Source organism: Aquila chrysaetos, chromosome 9, assembly GCF_900496995.4.
Source record: "Aquila chrysaetos chrysaetos chromosome 9, bAquChr1.4, whole genome shotgun sequence".
Taxonomy (NCBI): Eukaryota; Metazoa; Chordata; class Aves; order Accipitriformes; family Accipitridae; genus Aquila; species Aquila chrysaetos.
Genome location: NC_044012.1, coordinates 41,337,428 through 41,357,016, shown reverse-complemented (window position 1 = coordinate 41,357,016; position 19,589 = coordinate 41,337,428). Strand labels below are relative to the sequence as shown.

Genomic DNA, 19,589 nt, shown 5'->3' with positions numbered 1-19,589 from the left:
CTGCAATTTCAAGTCTCCCTGGCTAATCTCTGCACGTTTTCCTTCTCTGTAGAGTTGATGTGCTAGCAGCTTTTTGTTGTGCTTGTTTATGTTCAACATTAATGGCTCAGACTGCCCCATGTGAGCTGGATGTTCTCATTCACATGCCTGATAATAGGTTCTTATTTGCCTGTTAGTGTTTCAACTATAAGCAGACAAACTCAAACTCATTAAGCCATTACAATGTTTCCCTGAAAGTGTTCTCATGAATTAAAGGCTTGAGTGGCCCTGGGAGATGTTGATCCCTTGCACAGGGTACATCCATGGCCTCCATCCCTACTGATATCTATTCTAAAAGTACTTGTGTGGTGTGATGCAAACTGCATTTTCTGAGCTTGTGTGGTGACTGTGTTTAAAGTACCCTGAGAACAAACATATCAGAGATTTTACAGCTACAAAGAGCTTGTGCCTGAACACTAATGGGTACTTTGGCAAGCAGATGTAACTTTGGTATTTCTTACTCTTTCCTAAAGATACAGAATCTTTTCTTTTGATGTTTTGATAGATCAGCAGATTCTCATTCTGCACTATATTCCAGGCATGCAGCTGAGATATGATTAATGTCTATGAAAGTGAAAATACTGCACTTGTATTTCTTATGTCTTTACTGTGTTGACTCCATTTTATCTTGTAGGATGATACCCAGAAATAGGAAACTGTGGCTCCATTCAAGTCAATTGCAACACTCCCAGTGACAAAAGTAGCTCATTCATAAAGCTCCAAATGCACCTTACTGTTTTCTGTAACTTTAATTAATTAAATGCTCTCAGGGGGAGCCAGACAGAGCAAAATCTCAGCTCCAACCTTCATCTTATCAGAAGTCTCTCCATTTTGCTGAAGCTCTATGCACTTATAAAGATCTTCTGTCTTATATCACATGGCAGAAACAGACCCTGTGCCTTTCTGGGTGCAGGCTGTCATACTTTCCTCACCAACTTAAAACTATGATGGAAGCAGATCTTTATTTACTTGTTTTGTGGTTTGGTGGTGTTTTGTGGTTTTTCTTCCATACAGTAGGTTTTGGAAATAATAAAGATTCATTTCCTTGTTCCCCCTCCCGCATCCCCCAAAGTGGATTTCACCTTAGAGATGTTATGTTCAGTAAGGACTGAATCACTTGCCAATCAATTGGCCAAAATACCCTGGGCCTGAGCCACCAAAATGCTTTAAGATGGTTATTTTCTGCCAATCTTTCATGTTTTTGTGAAGTTTAGCAAGTCACCGGGGTTAGGAGATGGATGACAAATTCAGCCCAGATCAAAGGAAACGCCTTTGCAGCCTTTACGCCACTTGCTGAGGGAGCTCACTGACGCTAGAAACTAGACGGCGAAGTTCTTCCCGGAGGTAAGGCAAAGTCGGTTAAAGTCGTTTAACTGCAAACAGTTAAAAAGTTTCGGGAACGACCGGAACAGCCGAAGGCCATGTGGCTCCGGACCCCGCCGTGCCGGCGGCGGGGGAGGCTCCTAGGGGCAGGACAGGGATAGCCCGCGGAACCCCCGCCCGTCTCCGGCCAGCCGCAGCCGGGACACGGCGCTGGAAACCTTCGACGGCATTGTTTGGTTTTCTTTTTTTTCCGATTCCTCCCGTGAATTTACTCCCGGCTCGACAGATTTAGCGGAAGGGCAGCCCCCTTGCCACACACGCACCCCCCCGCCCCGCAGCACTGCCGGGTGCCCGTCCCGGGGAGGCGCCGCGCCGGGCGGCTCCCTTGGCTCGGCGCCGCGGCAGGGTCACGCCTGCCCGGTGCGCGGCGCTGGGCTTTTCGAGCCGCCCGCCCGCCGCACCGCAGCCCCATGTCCGCGCTCCCCGCCGGTGCCGACATCAAGAGGGCTCTGGAGAACAGCCCCGAGACCGACATCGAGGATGAGCTGCCCGACGAGCCGCCGCAGCCGCGGCCCAAGAACTACCTGCTCCTCAGCATCCTCGCCTGCTTCTGTCCCGCCTATCCCGTCAACATTGTCGCCTTCGTCTTCGCCGTCATGGTGAGTAGCACCCCGCCGGGTGCCCAAGCGACCTTCCGCTTGGGCTCGGGTGCTCAGCGGGGCGACCTCCGGCTCTCGGCGCCGGCCCAGCCCCAGCCGCCGTGCTCCCGGCCGGTCGCTCCTGGGACCTGCAGGAGCAAAGCGGGGTCAGAGGACCCGTCAGGGTAGCGGGCATCCAGGCGCCTTTTCAACCACTTGTCCCTGACGCGCGTGGACAAAGTTAGGTGAGGCAGTGAGCCTGAGAGCATCAGCAGGCTCAGTTAGGGTGTCTGCTTAGCTATCCCGGCAGCAGATATAAAACGTGGAGTGAGAGGCAGTTCAAATCAAGTTTTCAGTATCAGGCTAAATAAGGGAGGGAGGTTTATCCCGGTCAATGGGATTTGTTAAATCAACTGATTTGCACACTGAATTGGGCGTAGTATCTATTTGTGAAAGTGGCAGTTTGGGAACATAAAACAGATTTGCAAAGAAACGGATGTGGTTTCTGCTTCAGCTAATCGAGTATGATAGAAGTGCTGTTTTCCCAGTAAACAGGTTCTTTAGCCTGATACTATTTGCTAGAATAATACATGCAACAATAACGATTGTAGGTTGTTGGCAAAAACTCCTATAAAATTGAGTATCGAGTACACTGAGAGAACAGCCTTTCTCCTGTAACCCATAATTGATTTGCATAGTCCTTAATAATCTAGTAATCCCATTAACTTCAAAAGGATGATTAGAACAGAATCTTCTTCTCTGAGTTAAAAGTTGCAGAGTCAGATCCAGACTTTTCTAATAGTATATATGATCAGTGTAATCAGTAATACTGCAATGTACTTCTGTTGTTTAGGAGCTGAAAAGGGTTTAAAACATACTGTGTATTTTCATCCTTTTCTCTGACAGCCAGGCTGAAAAGGTAAGTAAAAATATAGTTGTTTCTTTTTGCAATTAAGTATAAGAATAATTAGCTATATCTAAAATATACTAAAGCAGGCTCTTTTAAAACTGTTAAGACTGATCAGAAATCGCATTGCTTAAGCTTGAAAATTACTTAAAGGAGCTATTCCAAAGCCATCTTCACAACCTTTTTTGTCCAGATGAGTATTAGCTGTCATTTTATTTTTTTCTGTGTTTATTTTGTTGTTAACTTAACTGTACAATGTGCTTTTTTCCTTGATTTGAGAAGATTTGGTTCTGCTGGTACCCAGCATCCTTTCTGTCTGTGGACACTTAGGGTGCTATATAAAGTAATGAGAGCTGATGATCTGGGGCTGTGAGCATCTGTTCATTGTGACAGTACTTTCACCAAAGCGCTGGGGCTGCACAGAAGTTAACTGTCAAGGACAGAATTTGGCCTCTAAAGATTTTTGCACCCCATATGGAGAAATCTCCACCCACGCCCTAGTTGAAGTTCATGTAGGCTTTTGGAGTCAGGCTTAAGTAACTGTCATCAGGGGATATGTAGAAACAGGGTGGGAAGAGCACTTCCTGAATGCGAAACAGTCTGTGCAGGTCTCAGCTGCCCATTCTCTTAAAGGGGGGGAAACAAAAACCAAACCAATAACCTCTACTGTATGTGAATCCCTTCTGTTTCAACATCATTCTTACCTAAAACCTCTCCTTTTCCATGAAAATAACATGTCCAACTTCTTTTCCACAGCCCAATTCCCTTGCCTTTTAGAGCTGCAACCTGTAACTGCTCTATTAACCTCAACTCCAGGTTCTGCATTTTAACCTATGCTGGTTTTATTCCCACTTCTGCTGGGATCTACATCCTCCCTCTCTTTCTTTGTTTCCTAGAGTTGCTAAGGGTTAACACTGAGATACACAAGTGGGTTATTTTCTTTTCTTACAGAAGATACCTTTATAGTCACCAGAGCTTGCCTGAGGTCTCGTGTCAGAAGAGGTACAGACCCATAAAAGTAGAGTTCTGTATAAATTTCCACTGCCTAGAATGGGCCTGGAAGGAAAAGTCCTGTTGGCTTCTAGAGGGGCATGGTTCAGTCCCCTGTTTGCCTGTCACGTCCTCCTTAAGTGCTCTCAATTCAGACAATGTTTCCACTCTAAAAGTAGATTCTGGGCTCTAACACACCCCCGAATTAAATGACAGATTTGTTTTCAGTCCCTTCTGTCTCTTCTGCTGACCCATTTACAACTCCAGCACTGGTTTCCTCACTTCTTTACCACCTTTAGGGGCACAAACCTTACCATTTCAGATCCTACCTCCTTGACTATATTTTTAGAATCAAGCTCTCCCGAGATCTCCCTATTGTGATAATAACCTTTTCTTGTTTCTTAGCACCTTTGTGAAAGAAATCTATTTCTTGTGACAGGAGTAAGAGGATAGCTGGGACAATGGACACTTAGTGGCATCAGTGTGTTGATATATTGGCATTACAAGAGCAGCTCCATCAAACCAGTTGCTGGTCACTTGCAGGTGTGAGGGTTGCTTGGCAGTAATGGAGATCTGTTTTCCCTAGGGTCCTGGCCAGGACTCCTGGCTGTAGGATTACTGTTCTCAGTACTCTTCTGCAGTTCCAGCCAGATGCTGTGAGTTCTCCTGCTTCCTGTTGCTTCCAGCAGCTATATCGTGTTGCTGTACGATTAGTTGGCTCAGTCAACTGCAGAGGTGCCTCGCTCAGATTCTCCCTATTCTTTCTCACATACGTGAGACCACAGGCATCAGGGTAGGAGTGTGGGGTGCAGGTACCAAGTCAGGACGCTCATGTGATAGAAGAGTCTTCTCTGGTGCAAGGCTGTGGCTAGGCAGTGTGTCACTGAGCTCTTTGGCTCCTTATCTGCAGTGGTGTCTCTTCCCCCTATTGTGAACCCAAAGAGCACTTAGCTGGCAGTGAACTGTCAGTTGTATCTGAGAACTGGCCTGGGTGGACTGGCTGTATCTGACTCATGGAATCAGAGCTAGAGAGAAGCTGTGGGACAAGTCTGAAAAATGAATCAGATATTTCTAATATCAGCTCTGAGGTCCGATAGTCAAACAAACTTTGTTGGCCTTTCTCAGTACAGCACCTTAAGTTGTCTTTCAGAGATCTGTATATCAGACTAGTCATCTAATTCTATAGGGCCTTAGATTTGTAACAACTTCAGTCTCTTAAAAGCTATTTCTCCCTGCTTGTTTGCTCCTAACTCCCTCTTTATGTTGACACATTTCTGTTTAATCATTTGCATGTTTCAAACAACATATGTGGTCAAGCTGTGACAATCTTGGCTCATCTGCCTCTGATAGTAACAAGTTCTTTGACTGCATTTGTTACCCTTGGATTCACATGCCTTGTCTGTATGTTAGTTTCCCTAAGCAGAAACAATGAGCAAGAGGGTGGTAGAAGTCATGGGGCAGCAAAGGATGGAACTTGCTTTCTGAGGAGGTCACCTCTTCTGATTGGGATCCTAATGAGCCATGTACAGCATATTGGCTTTGGTCAGGTCAGTGACTAGCATAGTGACCAGTGTTCCTGTACAGCTCTACTTCTCTTTAGTTAGAAAGTTTATTTGGAAAGTTTATTGTTTATACAGCTTTTTTTAAGTAGCTTGTAGGTACCTGGATATCTAACATCATATGGGACAGCCTTTACCTATTCCAGGAATACTTAACAACAAGGCTCAGCAACCATTCTTAAGCATTTTTGCATGGCCCCGTCTTTGCAAACTGGTAAGCTTTTCCTCTGCAACAACACTTGCAGCCTGTCCCCAGAGACACAGAAGTCCAGCGTTTGTTTGCATGCTGCTATACAGCCTGCAGAGCAAACTCCCTTTTCATTGTGTCCTGCTCATCACCTGCCTGTTTCATCTGCCGAAAAGCAGAGCTCAAGCCTGGTTCTGAATTGCTCCCAAGTCCCCTCTCTTCTTTCTCCTTCCCTGTAAGTTGTTCACAGTGACGAGTCATACTGAGCCAGCATGTCTCATTCTTCCTTTCATCTGAACTAGAGAGAGCGTCTCACTTCCAGGCACAGCCAAATAAGGTTTGTTACAGCCTGGCTCATGGAAAGCGTGGAAAATCTTTATCGGAGAACCTCAGTTTGGTCTGCCCAGATTTGTAAGAGCTCTAGAGGAGGATTTCTGAAGTAACTCAGTGTTCTTTCTCCTTTTGCCATAAACGGTGCTCTGGAAATGTGGAACAGAAAATGCACGTTAAAAGGGATTAACAGTTTGTGGCTAATTCAGCAAATTTCTGTTCGTATGAGGTTAAGTTGCTTCATTGTTGAGAATATCTTTTATAAATAGATGTGTGTGAACCTGGTCAAGTCACTGAGATTGCTCAAGTAAATAAGCAGCTGCAGAACTGTGGCTTTAATTTAGTTTATGACATCATAGTGAGCAAGGTAGCAGAAACATGAGAAATCATATGGTATTAGGTTGAAAATGGCTGAAATTTATTTTAAAAGTTGGACAGACCAAATGTCACACATAGATGCTGTATTCTGTATATATTGCCTAGCCCTTGGAAATTAACTGTTAAAGCCTTAAATGTTACATCTGTTTATGTTGTCTATACCTAACGTTGAAAACTGGAAGCTTGATCCAAGGGCCCTTTGAAGCAGACGGAAGTAAATTAATTTCGAAGAGCTTTGCATCAGACCCCAACCATTCCCTCAAACCTCTTATTTTTTTCTTGAATGCTGTCTAAGTTATGCCATTTAATTTAAACCTCTTAATAAAGAAACTTTTGTCTCCTTCCTGTCTCTCCCAAATCCTCTTCTTTATCATTAATGCTGTTTTCCTCCTCTTCACTGTGGATTTGTATTAAAATGACATTATTTATTAAAGTGCACAGGGTGAATTATTTATGCGCTACCTGCAGAAATCACATGGACATTCTCTGGACTTCCTAAATACATTAGTAAAATTGCGCATAACTACAAGCTGGTGCTGCCGTGTCTTGCTTACAACTCTGTCTCAGTCTTTAGACCACATGTATGGGGAACTGAGTTTATAGTGTTTGCAGGACCACTCTCTAGATGTCATGGAAAGTGAGCCCTTTGATGGGTGGGGAGATCAAAGTCAGGGCTAGGATGTCAGTGATGCTTCTCCATGTTTCTCCCTATAGCCACAGTCACATTCATAGTTGCTGACAGAGGCAGGAGGAGAAGTCAGCCTGGTCAAGACCGAGCCAAGCCATGTTTCTCCTGATACTCCTTTTATTGACCTTCCTGAATGTATTTTGAGAAAACCTAAGAAGGCTCTTCTCCTGTAGACGGGACTGCTGAAAACAGGGGAGTAAGTTAGGTAAGAGGAACTGTACCAGCCACCTTTTGTAACAGGAAGCCACACTGGTGGAGAATCAGAGGTGACTGTGTCTCAGCACAGCTGCTGGTTTTCTGCCTGAATGGTCAGGTGTGGCTAGCCTGATACCCTAAGGAAACAAGGCTTGGGCAGTCATCCTATTTGACTATGTGTTTGTGTCCATCTCTTATTTCCATCTCTTCCCTCTTTCACCGCTATAGCCTTTAAGTCCACTAGCCAACCTCAATGAAATTTGACAGCAGAGCAGAAATATTAGTGATATTCTTTAGGGAAATAAAATAGAGAAATGTTTAGGCATGCAGGCTTCCAGGTAGAGAAGAAATGTATCAGTGCTCTCTTTAAGGGCAAGGGTGCATCAGCAGCTCAGCCTTTCTTAGACACCAGAGAATAAGTATCTGCACTTATCCTTGAGATGCAATTCTAGAAACATAGGCTTCATTGCTTTGGGACTGTCTTGGCACGAGCGATCTTACTGCAGTGCTAACACCAAGGATCCATCTAGTCCATTAACTTCTGTGTGCTCACTAATCGACAGAACGCACACAGATAATGTCCCTAATTATTTTTCTGCTTGGGAAAAAAGGCTCTACAACAATGCTTGGTATCCTCTGAAGTTCATTCCTTTCCTACTCTCCACAGTCTCAGATCTTCACTCTGTTGAATTAGCTGTTGTTCTGTCTTTGCTACAAAAAGTGGTTCATAACTAAAGCACTTTCATAATAGCACTTGGTGATACCTCGTGCAGTGGTTTTCTAAAGGCAACGTGAATTGCTTGGTCCACAGAACAGTTCATTTGATTCAGGTCCCCATATTTCTCCCCCCACACCTCCCATTTCTAGGATACTTCCTGGAATACTTAGGAGATACTAAAGAACAGGTTATGACTAACCTGATTGCCTGAGCAAGTATGCTGAGATAGTTCAATAGTACAATCTGATAAAGAAATCTGGGCTTCATGTCATGATTTATGAACTCAAACTCTCCTGATCTTACAAAATATTTCTTAGAAATAATTTTAATATTCTTTGATAGCATCTTATTCTTAGGAAGAAGTTATGACAAACTATGTTAGTACTAGAATACTTCAGTGTCCTTCACTGATTCTTTTCTTTTAAAAATATGGTCTGGCTAAAACAAAAATTAATTCAGAAAAACCTATAGTCTGTCTCACAAAAGACTAGAAGATCAGAGTGGTCCTTTCACACCTTGCTGTCTCTGCACGTAATGAATGTAAATCATCTGCTAAGTCATGGGTGGATAGAGATAAACTCAAGTCTGTTGAGATAATATCCATATGTCTGATGCATACCTCGGGATGTATATGATAATAATTATCAGTGTGTTCCAAAAATGCAAAGGGACAGAATTTCTAGCCCATGAAGATGGCACTCAGATGTTTTGTTCAGATGATCTATACTTCTTTGTTTTGTGGGTTTTTTTCACCACCAGCAAACTACCTATTAATTCTTCAAATTTTTGTTTTGAAAAGTAAAACATTGGAAAAATAGGAAATTAGTAAGCTTTTTTTTAAGAAATTTTCCTGAGGCTTTCTGTAAAAATGCAGCCTATTTATGCTCCTTTTCATTCTTATGGTCCTATAAAGCATAAGAGTTTATTTCACTGCTAATGAAGCAGCCAACTAACAGTTCATATATACTACAAAAATATTGCCAGAGATAAAAGCCACTGATTTATGCAAGTGGGTGGCTTAGAGCTGATTTGACAGCTTTTATGCTGGTGTGTACAAGAAAACTTATCTTATGAATATAGCCTCACCACTGAAAATAAAAGAGCTGTAGTTGCAATGAAATGTACTGAAAATGAGCAGAACAGAAAACTGGACTCCCTGCTTACCTTGGACTGTTGGCAGTGGATGTTTATTTTACAAAGCAAATCAGCATTTTCTGAAGTCCTTTCTACAGGACCAATGTGCACAGGACTTAATGTTACTTCAAAGCAGTCACATGGGTTTGTTTACAGATTTCTGTTTAAAAAAAAGTCACAAACTCTCTGTTTCTCTTCTACAGGCTTTAAACAGTTATAATCAAGGAGATATAGAAGGGTCAAAAAGACTGGGTCGCAATGCACTCTGGGTTGCTGTTGCATCAATTATCATTGGCCTTGTCATCATTGGAATCTATTGTGTAGTTCATTTCACAACGGTAAGCAAAATGCTACTAGTTCCAATGCAAAAATTCTCTGTGCATGGGCTTCAAAATAAGAAAGATTGTCAGAACTATGTACTAATGTTAAAATGTAGGCATGCACACATGTTTTCCAAAAGAGCAATTTTTACTTACTTTGCAATTTAGAAAATTCTGTTATCTGTGGTTAAATGCAAACAACTGTGTCTTAGCAGCATTGGATTTTCTAGAAACTCTTGCAGCTCCCTTAGGTTTTTCAAGTTTAGGCCAGTTGCTTTTTGTTTTTTCTGCTCCTCAGTTTCACCATCTGCAAGACCAAGTAGATCTCTAGATCCTTAGATTTCAGGTAATAGAGTCCCGAGGTGCTAATTTTCAGTCTCATAATCTGTCCAACATATCTTTTAACTTTGCAAGGAGAAGACAACAGTCAATTACTATTTTACTATTTGATATTAAGGTGACCATAACTATATCAAAAGTGACCACAAATGTAATTTTGACTTGGCTTGCTGTGGGATAAGGTCGTTCACTCTCAGTGCTGTGTAATTGACCTGCCTTTGTACACCTGGAACAATAGTAAAGAAGCTTGACAAATGAATCTCTATATACACAGTGGTTACCCAGACGGATTATAATCTTATTTGGAAAAGAGGACAAAAGTAATTAATGTATTGATATCCTTTCTTAAGGTTGTGCAACAATATGTTCTTTTCTCCATAGTAATGTGCACTTCCCATTAAAATAACCAATTTAAATCAATTTCTTACTGGCTGTTTTGGTTGCAGAGCCTTTCAGTGCACTGTACAAACTTATGTATAAACTATAAACAGAGATCACCTCATCCACCACTGAAATGCAGACATCTCCAGGGAGTGGAATGGAGTAGCTGGTTTAACATGTACAACATTTTCAGACAAAATCTTGAAGTATGCCATATTGAACTGCAGGGAAGTTCGTGGAGATGGGGTCCATTTCTGTAGGATATTAGTGGATGGTGCTGCAGAATCAGAAGCTTATTGTATATTCATTAATTTCCCAGGCATTTTGCAAGCATGAATCTCTCTTTGGGTCAGCTTGTGTTCAGTTTGTTCAGCCCTCACAGATTTAAACCCAAGTCCCTTCAGGCAGGGTGTGCCAAGTTTTGTAATTGACAGCAGCAGTAAATACTTCTGTTCGCTTCTACTACCTTACTCATCATTTCTCAGGCAAGGATAGCAGCTCAATAATTTTTTTTTAAGTAGGAGGAGAGAAGGGCAGACAACACTGATCTGAAGCATTCATGTTAACCAGAGCACACTACCTACATTTAGTTGTAGTCAACATTTCACACTACAGTAGGACCCTGTGTGTGGAGTGTGAATGCTTCTTTGTGCCCACTGCTAGATACTAGTAGTAGTTAGCACTTTACATCTAGCTAGTATTTGTAAGCACCTCTCTCTTTCCTACTCTCAAAGAAGTAAGCAGCAGTAAATGAGTATAATACGACTTTGTGGGTTTTTTCCTTAAGTTTTGTCTTTTGAGGATTTTTTAAAATTGGTTTTGCTTTTGGTTTTTTTTTAAGAGAAAAATCTCTGTGTTAGATGGAAGCATTGCCAGGTGACTGGGAACCCTCAGCACACTGCTGGGATATTAATTTCTGTATTCAGTGAATAGCTTCCATAGAGGTTTCTTGGCCAAATGGTACCTTGATTTTTGTGAGGACTCAAGGTCTACTGGATTCACCCAGCCCTCTGGCTTTCCAGTCTTTTTACTACTCCCCTTCTCCCTCTCACTTGTCACCCTCCAAAGAGCCGTTGCTTCTAAGAAAGTGTTTGATGGGAGCAACAATCTTCTTTATTCCTCTGATGTGAAAACGAGTGAACAGGAGCACCAAACTGGCCTTTCCACCCTCCATGCTTACCTGAGCCCCCTTTGTTGCCTTACTCTTGGACATTCATATTTTATACTAAATTGTCTTTGAGTTTGACATGCCACTGGTGTGGATGGCATTGCATGTTCCATGCAGTTATCTCAAATCCATTTGTACCTTGATCATGATTATTTACTAACAGCCATTTTGCACTCTGCTAATGTGAAGTGATTGTAAATTACTTCTATGCTAACTTTAATATATATGCTTCAGTATTAATAAGATAGTACAAAATAGCCTTAATAGAATGACAGTCAGCCCTGTAGCTGATTTATCTGATTACCATTAGGCACAGATTTGATGCTTCCATGACCTACGCATGCATTTTTCCTGAAAGTTAATTTAGACTAAAGCAATATATATGAAAAGCTTGACCCTTCCAGGATTTGTTACTGTATGTTTTATCGACATGAAATTCATCAGCTACCATATTACCCAGTTGCTCCTGCTGACATTCTTTGTGGCTTCTTTTGGTCTTCAAAGGATAACAAGTCTCATTGCAAGTCAACATTGGGAGTACCCCTTTGTATTCTTCTTCTGTATCTCTCCCTAGAGCTTGTTTACCATCCTACCATCCCGTTTCTAATCTGCATTAGTGCTTTATCTGTTCTCCCATGACTGTTAGAGCTTCTCACAGAGGGTGTTACTTGAGTATTCATAAACACTTTGATAAATTTCTCTAGCTCATTCTGATTTATCCATGGTCCTGCTGACGGTGTCAAAGATGCAAGGTGTAATGAGTTTGAGGGCTGGATGAGCCTCAGGAGTTCTTCCACGTCCCAAGTCTGAGCTTCTGGAAAGCAACAAACCTGAGACATCCAAGTTAGGTTGGCAGGAGGGAATCTCTATCAATTGTTACACAACTTTTCCTCTTGGCATAGAAATGGTTCAGGCTCAGCTGGCTCTGAAGTCTCCTTCAATACAACTCTTCACCTTCCCCCAAGGGGCTGGCTACACATCCTGGTGGATCTGCAGGCCAAGAAGGAACCTTCCTTCTCCTGCCAGAAGTCACAAACTTCAGGCCTTCCCCATCATGGAAGTCTTCGTTCAGCTCTTCAATTGTAGTCTTTAGTTGTTCATCCTTTGCTTTGTGGAGCTCAGGCACTCTCCTCTGCAGTCTCTGTGGATACCCTGTTGGTCTCCTGTTTGTACACCCTGATGGTCTGCAGTCTGCCCACCTCTTCCTGAAGCCCTTTTCTCTGGAGACTCAGTGCTTCAGTCAGAGTACAGCTCCCACCAGAGAGGCCACCAATGTCCCAGCCCTAAAGACAGGCAGCAGTCACTCCCCCGCAGCTGCAACCTGGACAGCTACATCTTCCTTCCGAAGTTCTATCTGGGTCAAGGCATCCGATATGCCAGGCAGTTGCTCCAGCAGTTTTTGGATGGTGCCCTGTGGCTTATCACCACCACTGTTGCACAGTCCCAAGCAGTCCCTTGCTGTCTTCGACAGAGTTTCTGAGTCTCCTTCTGTGCAAACTCACAACTTAATTGCTAAAACCCCTCTTTGCCACTCTTGAGCATCTCTCATTGAAACCACTGTGAATGGAGCACTGAAATACTTCTCCGTCTCTGGACGCAGATTCCTTCAGCATTCACTGGAAAGGAATTTCCTCTCTATGACTGGTATTTCAAGAAGACCAGTTCAATGAGGTCAGTGCCTAACTTGCTGAATTTCAGTAGCTTCTGAGTATCAAAACCCACATGCCCTATTAAAAATTCCAACCAAAGTTATCCATTTGTTCCCACATCTCCTCTTCCAGCTTTTCAGTACCCAAATGTGCTATGCGTTCCATCTTGCTTAGGAAAGGGGTTAAGTCCTGTGCTTTGAGCAGAGCTGAGGAGGGCTGCCATGGTACTCCACATGCCTCAGTCAGGAGAAGAACATCTATTCAGGGGTGTTGAGGATAGAAATGGTAGAAGCTGCAGAGAGAGGAAGAGCAAGAAATTCCTCCTTTGAACAAACAGTGACATTTTAACCCCAATAATACCCCCAACTATACCCCAATAATACTGGTAGACTCACGAAGAGGAAGACCCTTTCACTTTTCAGAAAATTTCCTACCTCTGAGCCCCAAGCTTCCTTGCATGCCTTCTTTGGTTTACTCAGTTGCAGAGCAACAGTAGCACAGGAATAACAGCAGGCGACACCTACGCCTGCATGGAAGAAACAGCCTTGACTTTTCATTTTGAAGATTTACTCGGCGCTAAGCCAAGTCGGGATTTCTACTGCTGCCTTGGAGAGCCTCATTTGTCTTTAACGCTGGCATGTTATCTTTAGCAAACATACATTAAGATATATAGTGATACATATATATATAGCCTGGAACAGGGCCCACCCAACAGTTGGGAACCATCTACCTTCTGCAGTCATGACCCTGAATGTAGACAAGGGGAAGCTGTCACTTGCATCACTGGAGTTAACAGCCCAGCAGTAAAACTTGTCTGTCTTGATCAATGTAAACTGGTGTGTTCTTCATTACGCTGAGGAATCACTGAGTGTTAAGCTGCGGAGTGTGCTGAATCAGGGCTGTCCCTCATTCCACACTAGGCCAAATTTATTCTTACTCCATTCAGTAACTTTTACCCTCTCCTGTCAGTTTCTCCTGCAATCCTACCTTGCCAGTCCTGAATGCTGAATTACACTTCCACTGCTTGCTCAGATTTAACTTAAACCGGTATTTGTGTCACCACTGAGTCTAGCCCTGCATATGTGCCCATAGGCATGTTGTCCACCAAGAAATGCAGTGAGAAAAAGGATGTATTTGTCTTCCATAAGGAGACATCACTACAGACTGAAACAGTGCAGAGCTGTGTGCCATAGACTGCATGCGGCCTTAATCTGCTGTAATATGTCCAGTTAGAGAGCGAATGGCAAGATATCTAATGACCGGCGACACTCAGCTGTGAACCACATCCTGAATCCTGCCTCTAGTTCTGATGTCCTTGTCTTAAGAAAGATGTGGTGTACACACACACAAAAGGAGACAGAAGGGTTCCAAGGTATGAAAAAACCTTTATACATGGACAGACAAAATAGACACAATCTCTTTGGCTTGGGAAAGAATGACTTAGGAATCAGTAGTTAAAGGCAGTGAAATAAAGAATGATTATTTGTTGTCTGTTATGAATGAGATGAAGGGGCATCAGAGGAAAGCTGCTTTAAACAAGGAGGACGTACTTTTCCATGTGACATACAGTGCAGCTGTGGGACTTATTCCTTCTGGTTGCTGTGGATACAAAAAAATACAAATTATTTGAAACAGCAACGAGTGAAGTTACAAAAAAAAGCTTAAATGCAAAGATGCAGATATAATCTCGGGCTCAGAAAGTTTCTAAGATGCAGATTGCCAGAGGTGGAAGGCAATACAGGGAGAAATATCACCCTGCATGTAGCCTTTTCTTATACAGTCCATTTAGGCATTTGTAACATGTCACTGTCGGAGATGGGATGCCGCAAAGATGGCTGTTTGCTCTGAGCCAGTACCACTCTTCTTATGTTCCTTCATGAAGCCTGTTAGTAGCCCTTCCACTGACTTGAATGAATTTGGAGTCAGCCTTCCTGTCTCTTCCTAAGTATTTTGATCAGCAAAAGCTAATATTTTTGTCAGTGAATGAGGGCTCTCCAGTAGTTCACAGTCTGTGTTTTCAGACCAGTCTCCAAATTTTTGGAGCAGATTCCAAGTTCTGTTTTGTTTTGCTTTTTCATAACACAAGACATTTAGTGTCTTTGGATTTCATTTGAGTCCTACTGGCAGGCCTTCGGGAAATGTAATCCTAGGCTGGAACCTCCTTACTTAAGTAAAGGGGACCCTAGGTATCCCAAACACTTTTCTTAACTGGATCTCAACATGTCATGTTGTACTTCATGCTACCACGGGAATCATGCATTCTTATTCCATTGCTGTGTTTGCTGCATAGCCTGTTAGTAGTCTGATATGCAGCTTCTTACAGCACATACTTTAAGACTACCTCTAATGGCTGAGTGATGCTTGACAATACTGCTCGGGGCAGAAGTGGAGCTCACGTGAGTTTTGCTTCCCAATTGAGCCACAAAGCATATAATATGAAGCCCACATCTTTTGTGCACCTCTCTAGTGGTTCTCTGCAGTCTAGGCAAGTAGGAGTGAGTCAAGTAGAAATGTGGAGAACTAGTAAGAAGTGTTAGAGCGAAGTAAAAACACAAGCTTTTCTGTAGAGCTCTGACTGAGGTAGCGACAGTTTTGGTATGAAGAAGGGGAGCCAAAGTACTAAGTACAAAGAAGGAAAGGAATGCAAGAAACTCCTGCCAATGGACCAGTGTCCAAGACTTTTTTAATTCACATCAGAAGTTCATTGTCTTTGTTTATCTTGAACCCCAGGGCCACAGGCAGGGTAGAATTATCTTCTGGTAATAACTTATGTGAGAAGGGTAGTTGTGTTCAGTGACTTTGGAATTTCGTGCAAACCATTATATTTTAATGCTTTCATAGAGGAGTGTGAACTTCTGACCCCTTCTTTAATCTCACTTGATCTAGAACTTCACCCCAAGGAAGTCACTGAAATACCACCTGTCAGCATGGCTTCAAAGGAAGACAGAGAGACAGCTAGGCTGTGTGGAAAGTACTAGCTTATCCTGTTTCATAATCAGTAGGGTCTTAAATCAAACATATGCGCAGTAATGCAACATTGGTAATTACTGGTAGAAGGAAAAGGAGTAAGCATTTAGACTGTGCACCAGGGACAGATGTATACACACATTTTTCTTACTAACTTAGAAATAATTCTTTGGGGGAAAAAGCATGCAAGATTATTTTTAATATCTCTGCTGTCCCCTTCCTGAGGCTCTCAAAAGACTTTGCAGCCATTTCACTGAGGGACTATCTCTCTTTCAGAGACAGAATAAACTGAGGGCCAGTAAGATGACAGGAATTACACAGCCAGCCTCCAGATCTTTACATTGCCAATCCTGTTCTCTGTACCTTACCATAGAAAAAAAAAGAGTCAAGGAAGACTACCTGCCTTTCACCGCAGGGATTGACCTGCCAGTAACTGATAGAGGACAAAGTCTGAACTCAGGGCATTTCTATTCTCTTTTACGCACATTAATTCTTGGTGTCCTCCTAGCCAATGAGCTCATACTGCGGCTTTTCTATCAGTAAGGGTGCTAACTGATTATCTTCTTGATACCCTACCTCTTTTTATTGGATTTGTAAAAATGTAAGAGCTTAAAGTCCTCTACCTGTCTATCAAATGTGTTCAGTCAGCTCAGAGGCTGAGCAGTGGGCAGACACATGTAGATGCCCAGAGGCAATGTGATTACATCAGCCTCATTTCCTTAGCAAGCCACATTAAAAATTCTGGTCCAGTTGTTTCATCTGTGCATGAAGGAAATGTCCCCACAATAGATTCTGCCCATTAGAGTCCTGAGTAGCATCCAAGAGATAATCAGCAAAGGAGTTAATGCTGTCTGCAGGATATATTTACTGTTTAGTGCCTCATGTCCTAGATTGCTCTTTAAGGAGCTGCTAAAAGGTAGCTGCTTCATGGAGAAGATATCTCAGACTCCAGCAGAGAGCCCAGCATCTAGGGATAAGCCAGTGAGATCAATACATCCATTGGTAATGTCTGAGATCTACCCCCAACACAAGAATTTGAGGGTACTTCTCAGATCTTTCCTCTCCTAATGCAGATGCACAAGAGAGGTTACGCAGTCCTTTTAAAATACCTGTCGTGTTGCTGTTGTGTTTACCAAGTTGTCTACTGCTGAAAGTATTGTTCTTGCTTGACTGTTTTATGTACCACTTCAAGAAAGCAGAGATGCTGTTGACCTCATGAAACTTTGTCAAGTAAGAGCCCATTTCCTGGCAATGAAAGATCCTAACTTGCATTGATTCAGGTAACTCAGTTTAAAAATTCAGTTCAGATTGACAGATGACCAGTGCCATTAGAAACTTAGCTTTTTGATTCAAAACTGTATTGAACCACTAATCTAGAGGGATGTTTGTTAAGAGAACAAGTGCCACTAATGTGGCATAATGTATCCATTAGATGTGTAGAATTAATAATTTAAACTCACAAGGCAAACTCTCTGTCTTTTCCTCCTTAAAAATACCTATTTCTGTGTCCTTGCAGCATGCTATCTGAAGACCAGGACTGCACTTGGAGGATATCATCATGTAAATCTTGGGAGGGAAAAAGAAGAAGAAGAGAAGGAAACCCTTCATTCCAGACTGTTAGATTTGACCCTACAAGTCTGCAGAGGCATGTTACTGGTGGATGAACTGATAGTCCAGTTAGTTAATCAGCATGGCGTGACCAGGTTTTCAAAATTACTTATTTATAAGAAATTCAGTATAAAGCAGCATTTTCTCTTTTACCCTACTGTATAATGAGATCTTGCCGTAACAACTCCATTTTCTTTCTCATTTACATGGAATGTATGCTGGATCCATGATGTTCCCTGGTTGACCCTACCCAGAAAAAGCCAACATACCTAGACTGTTTATAGTGCACAATGTAAGAACCGATGCACAGCCCACTGAAGCTAGTAGAACTCCTGTTGCCTCCAGTCCTCCAGTGGGTTTTGGATCAGGCCATTAAGGATATTTTTTTTTATTACTTTAAAATAGTCTCAACGTAACACAATTGTAACCATGGGTTTGTGATTTTATCCTGCTGTGTGATTTTATAATGCCGTGAGCCTACTCTGACTCAGCAGCTGCTTTCTTGTGTCATCCTCAGCTTTTAGGTCTTTACCTTGGATTTTTAACCACCTGGGACCGACTTCAATCACTTGATTATTAAGAGACACTCTTCTTCCATAGCATCCATATTTTTCTTAATGATTTATTTTTGTTTTGTTGTCTTTCATTGTTGAACTCCCTTGACTTTGCTCCAGTCCTGCATTAAAGTTGCACTGATCATATTTTCCTCTTTAAACTTCATGTATGTAAAAAGTTCCTATTTTTTTTATCTGACAAAAGATCTTCTTTTTAAATAGATGTTCTTCTTCATCCCTCTGTTATTGTTCCTCTAGCAAGTCACATAGTTTCGTTGTGTTCTGCTTTGTTCATGTCTTTTTTTGCTTAGTTCATCCTCTCATCTTGCTATGAATAGTCTATACATCAATGCAGTTAAGAGATGGACAGACTTTTGTACCCTTACATAGTTACACAGACTCTTGCTGATCCTAAGATATTACTCAGTGAACAGCCTTAGGTTACAGAATTGATGGCCTCTAAATTACTGCAGTTTCTTGATACCTTATGAAAATTCAGCATGGGACAGCTTTATTAGCTGAAAAGTGTTTGAAAGAATATATTTGTTTTGTCACACAAATATTCCATGTTAAAAAGAGTAAGCTCTGGCGAGCATTAAGACAGATGGCTACATCTTCAGCGGTTGTTGCTCCATTTGCTTTAACTGCTACTACATCTTCAAGCAAGCTGTGCCAACTTACACTTGCTCTCCTTGCACTAACATAAATCTGGACCGACTACCCAGAAATGCATGGGAGTTTTGCAGGTGCAAGTGAGAAAAGAATTATGCCTGACAGGAGTACAACTACCTATTTAAAAAAAGTAATAATCTCCCAGAAACCTTTACCTGTTAAAGCATATGCCTGAAAGTAGCATGTATTTTCTGTGCCTTGATATTATACTCCTAATGTGCTTTTTTGCTTTTCTTTCTGCCAAATTCTGTTTTTCATTGAAGTCAGTGATGCATCGCCTATCCTTAATTACTCCAGTATAAAACTTCATGAACACTGGTGACATCAGTTGATTTTTTCAGCATTTACACTGATCGAATTTGTCCATGTGGGAATTTTGCCACTGATTTTGATGATCCCAAGAACTGGCTGTTCTGTGAATTCCTCTTTGGTTTTTGAATACTATTTCAATGATCTGATACGTCTTGTGGGACTTTTAGTAGCTTGCCTTATTATCAGACATGATAGAACTGTCATTGAGAAGTGGAATAAAATGACTTTTAATTCATGTCCATTCTGGTATGTGGGAAGTGTCTTTCCTAAGTTTTGTTGCCTCTTCTATTTTAAAGAGTAATAACCCTTTTTCTAACCCCTTGGACAGTTTCAGAATAAACTGAATCAAAACAAAAACAGGATTTCTGGCCTACATGATACTATACAACCAGTCTGTACTGTAGCCAGTACATTCAGAAGTTGCTAGGATCAGTTAATGCTCAAAATATCAGCAAGGTAGGCCCTTTGCTTCATTTTCAAAATAGCATTCAGAAAGAGTGTTGAGGCCTTTTCAAAACGGTCCCTCGGTGGTC

General features: G+C 42.0%; 1 protein-coding gene across 2 annotated transcripts; it reads left to right on the top strand.

Moving 5' to 3' along the window:
* Positions 1-726: 726 nt before the first annotated feature.
* TMEM233 (transmembrane protein 233) lies at positions 727-19,297 on the top strand. Of its 2 annotated transcripts, XM_030026405.2 has the most exons (4): positions 727-1,383; positions 1,649-2,021; positions 9,290-9,424; positions 17,427-19,297. In XM_030026405.2, the coding sequence occupies exons 2-4, from the start codon at positions 1,833-1,835 to the stop codon at positions 17,436-17,438; spliced, it is 336 nt and encodes a 111-aa protein (XP_029882265.1). In that variant the 5' UTR covers positions 727-1,383; positions 1,649-1,832; the 3' UTR covers positions 17,439-19,297. The 2 variants fall into 2 exon arrangements, with proteins under 2 accessions (XP_029882265.1, XP_029882264.1); XM_030026404.2 differs by having other exon boundaries at positions 727-2,021.
* The last annotated feature ends 292 nt before the right edge of the window (positions 19,298-19,589 follow it).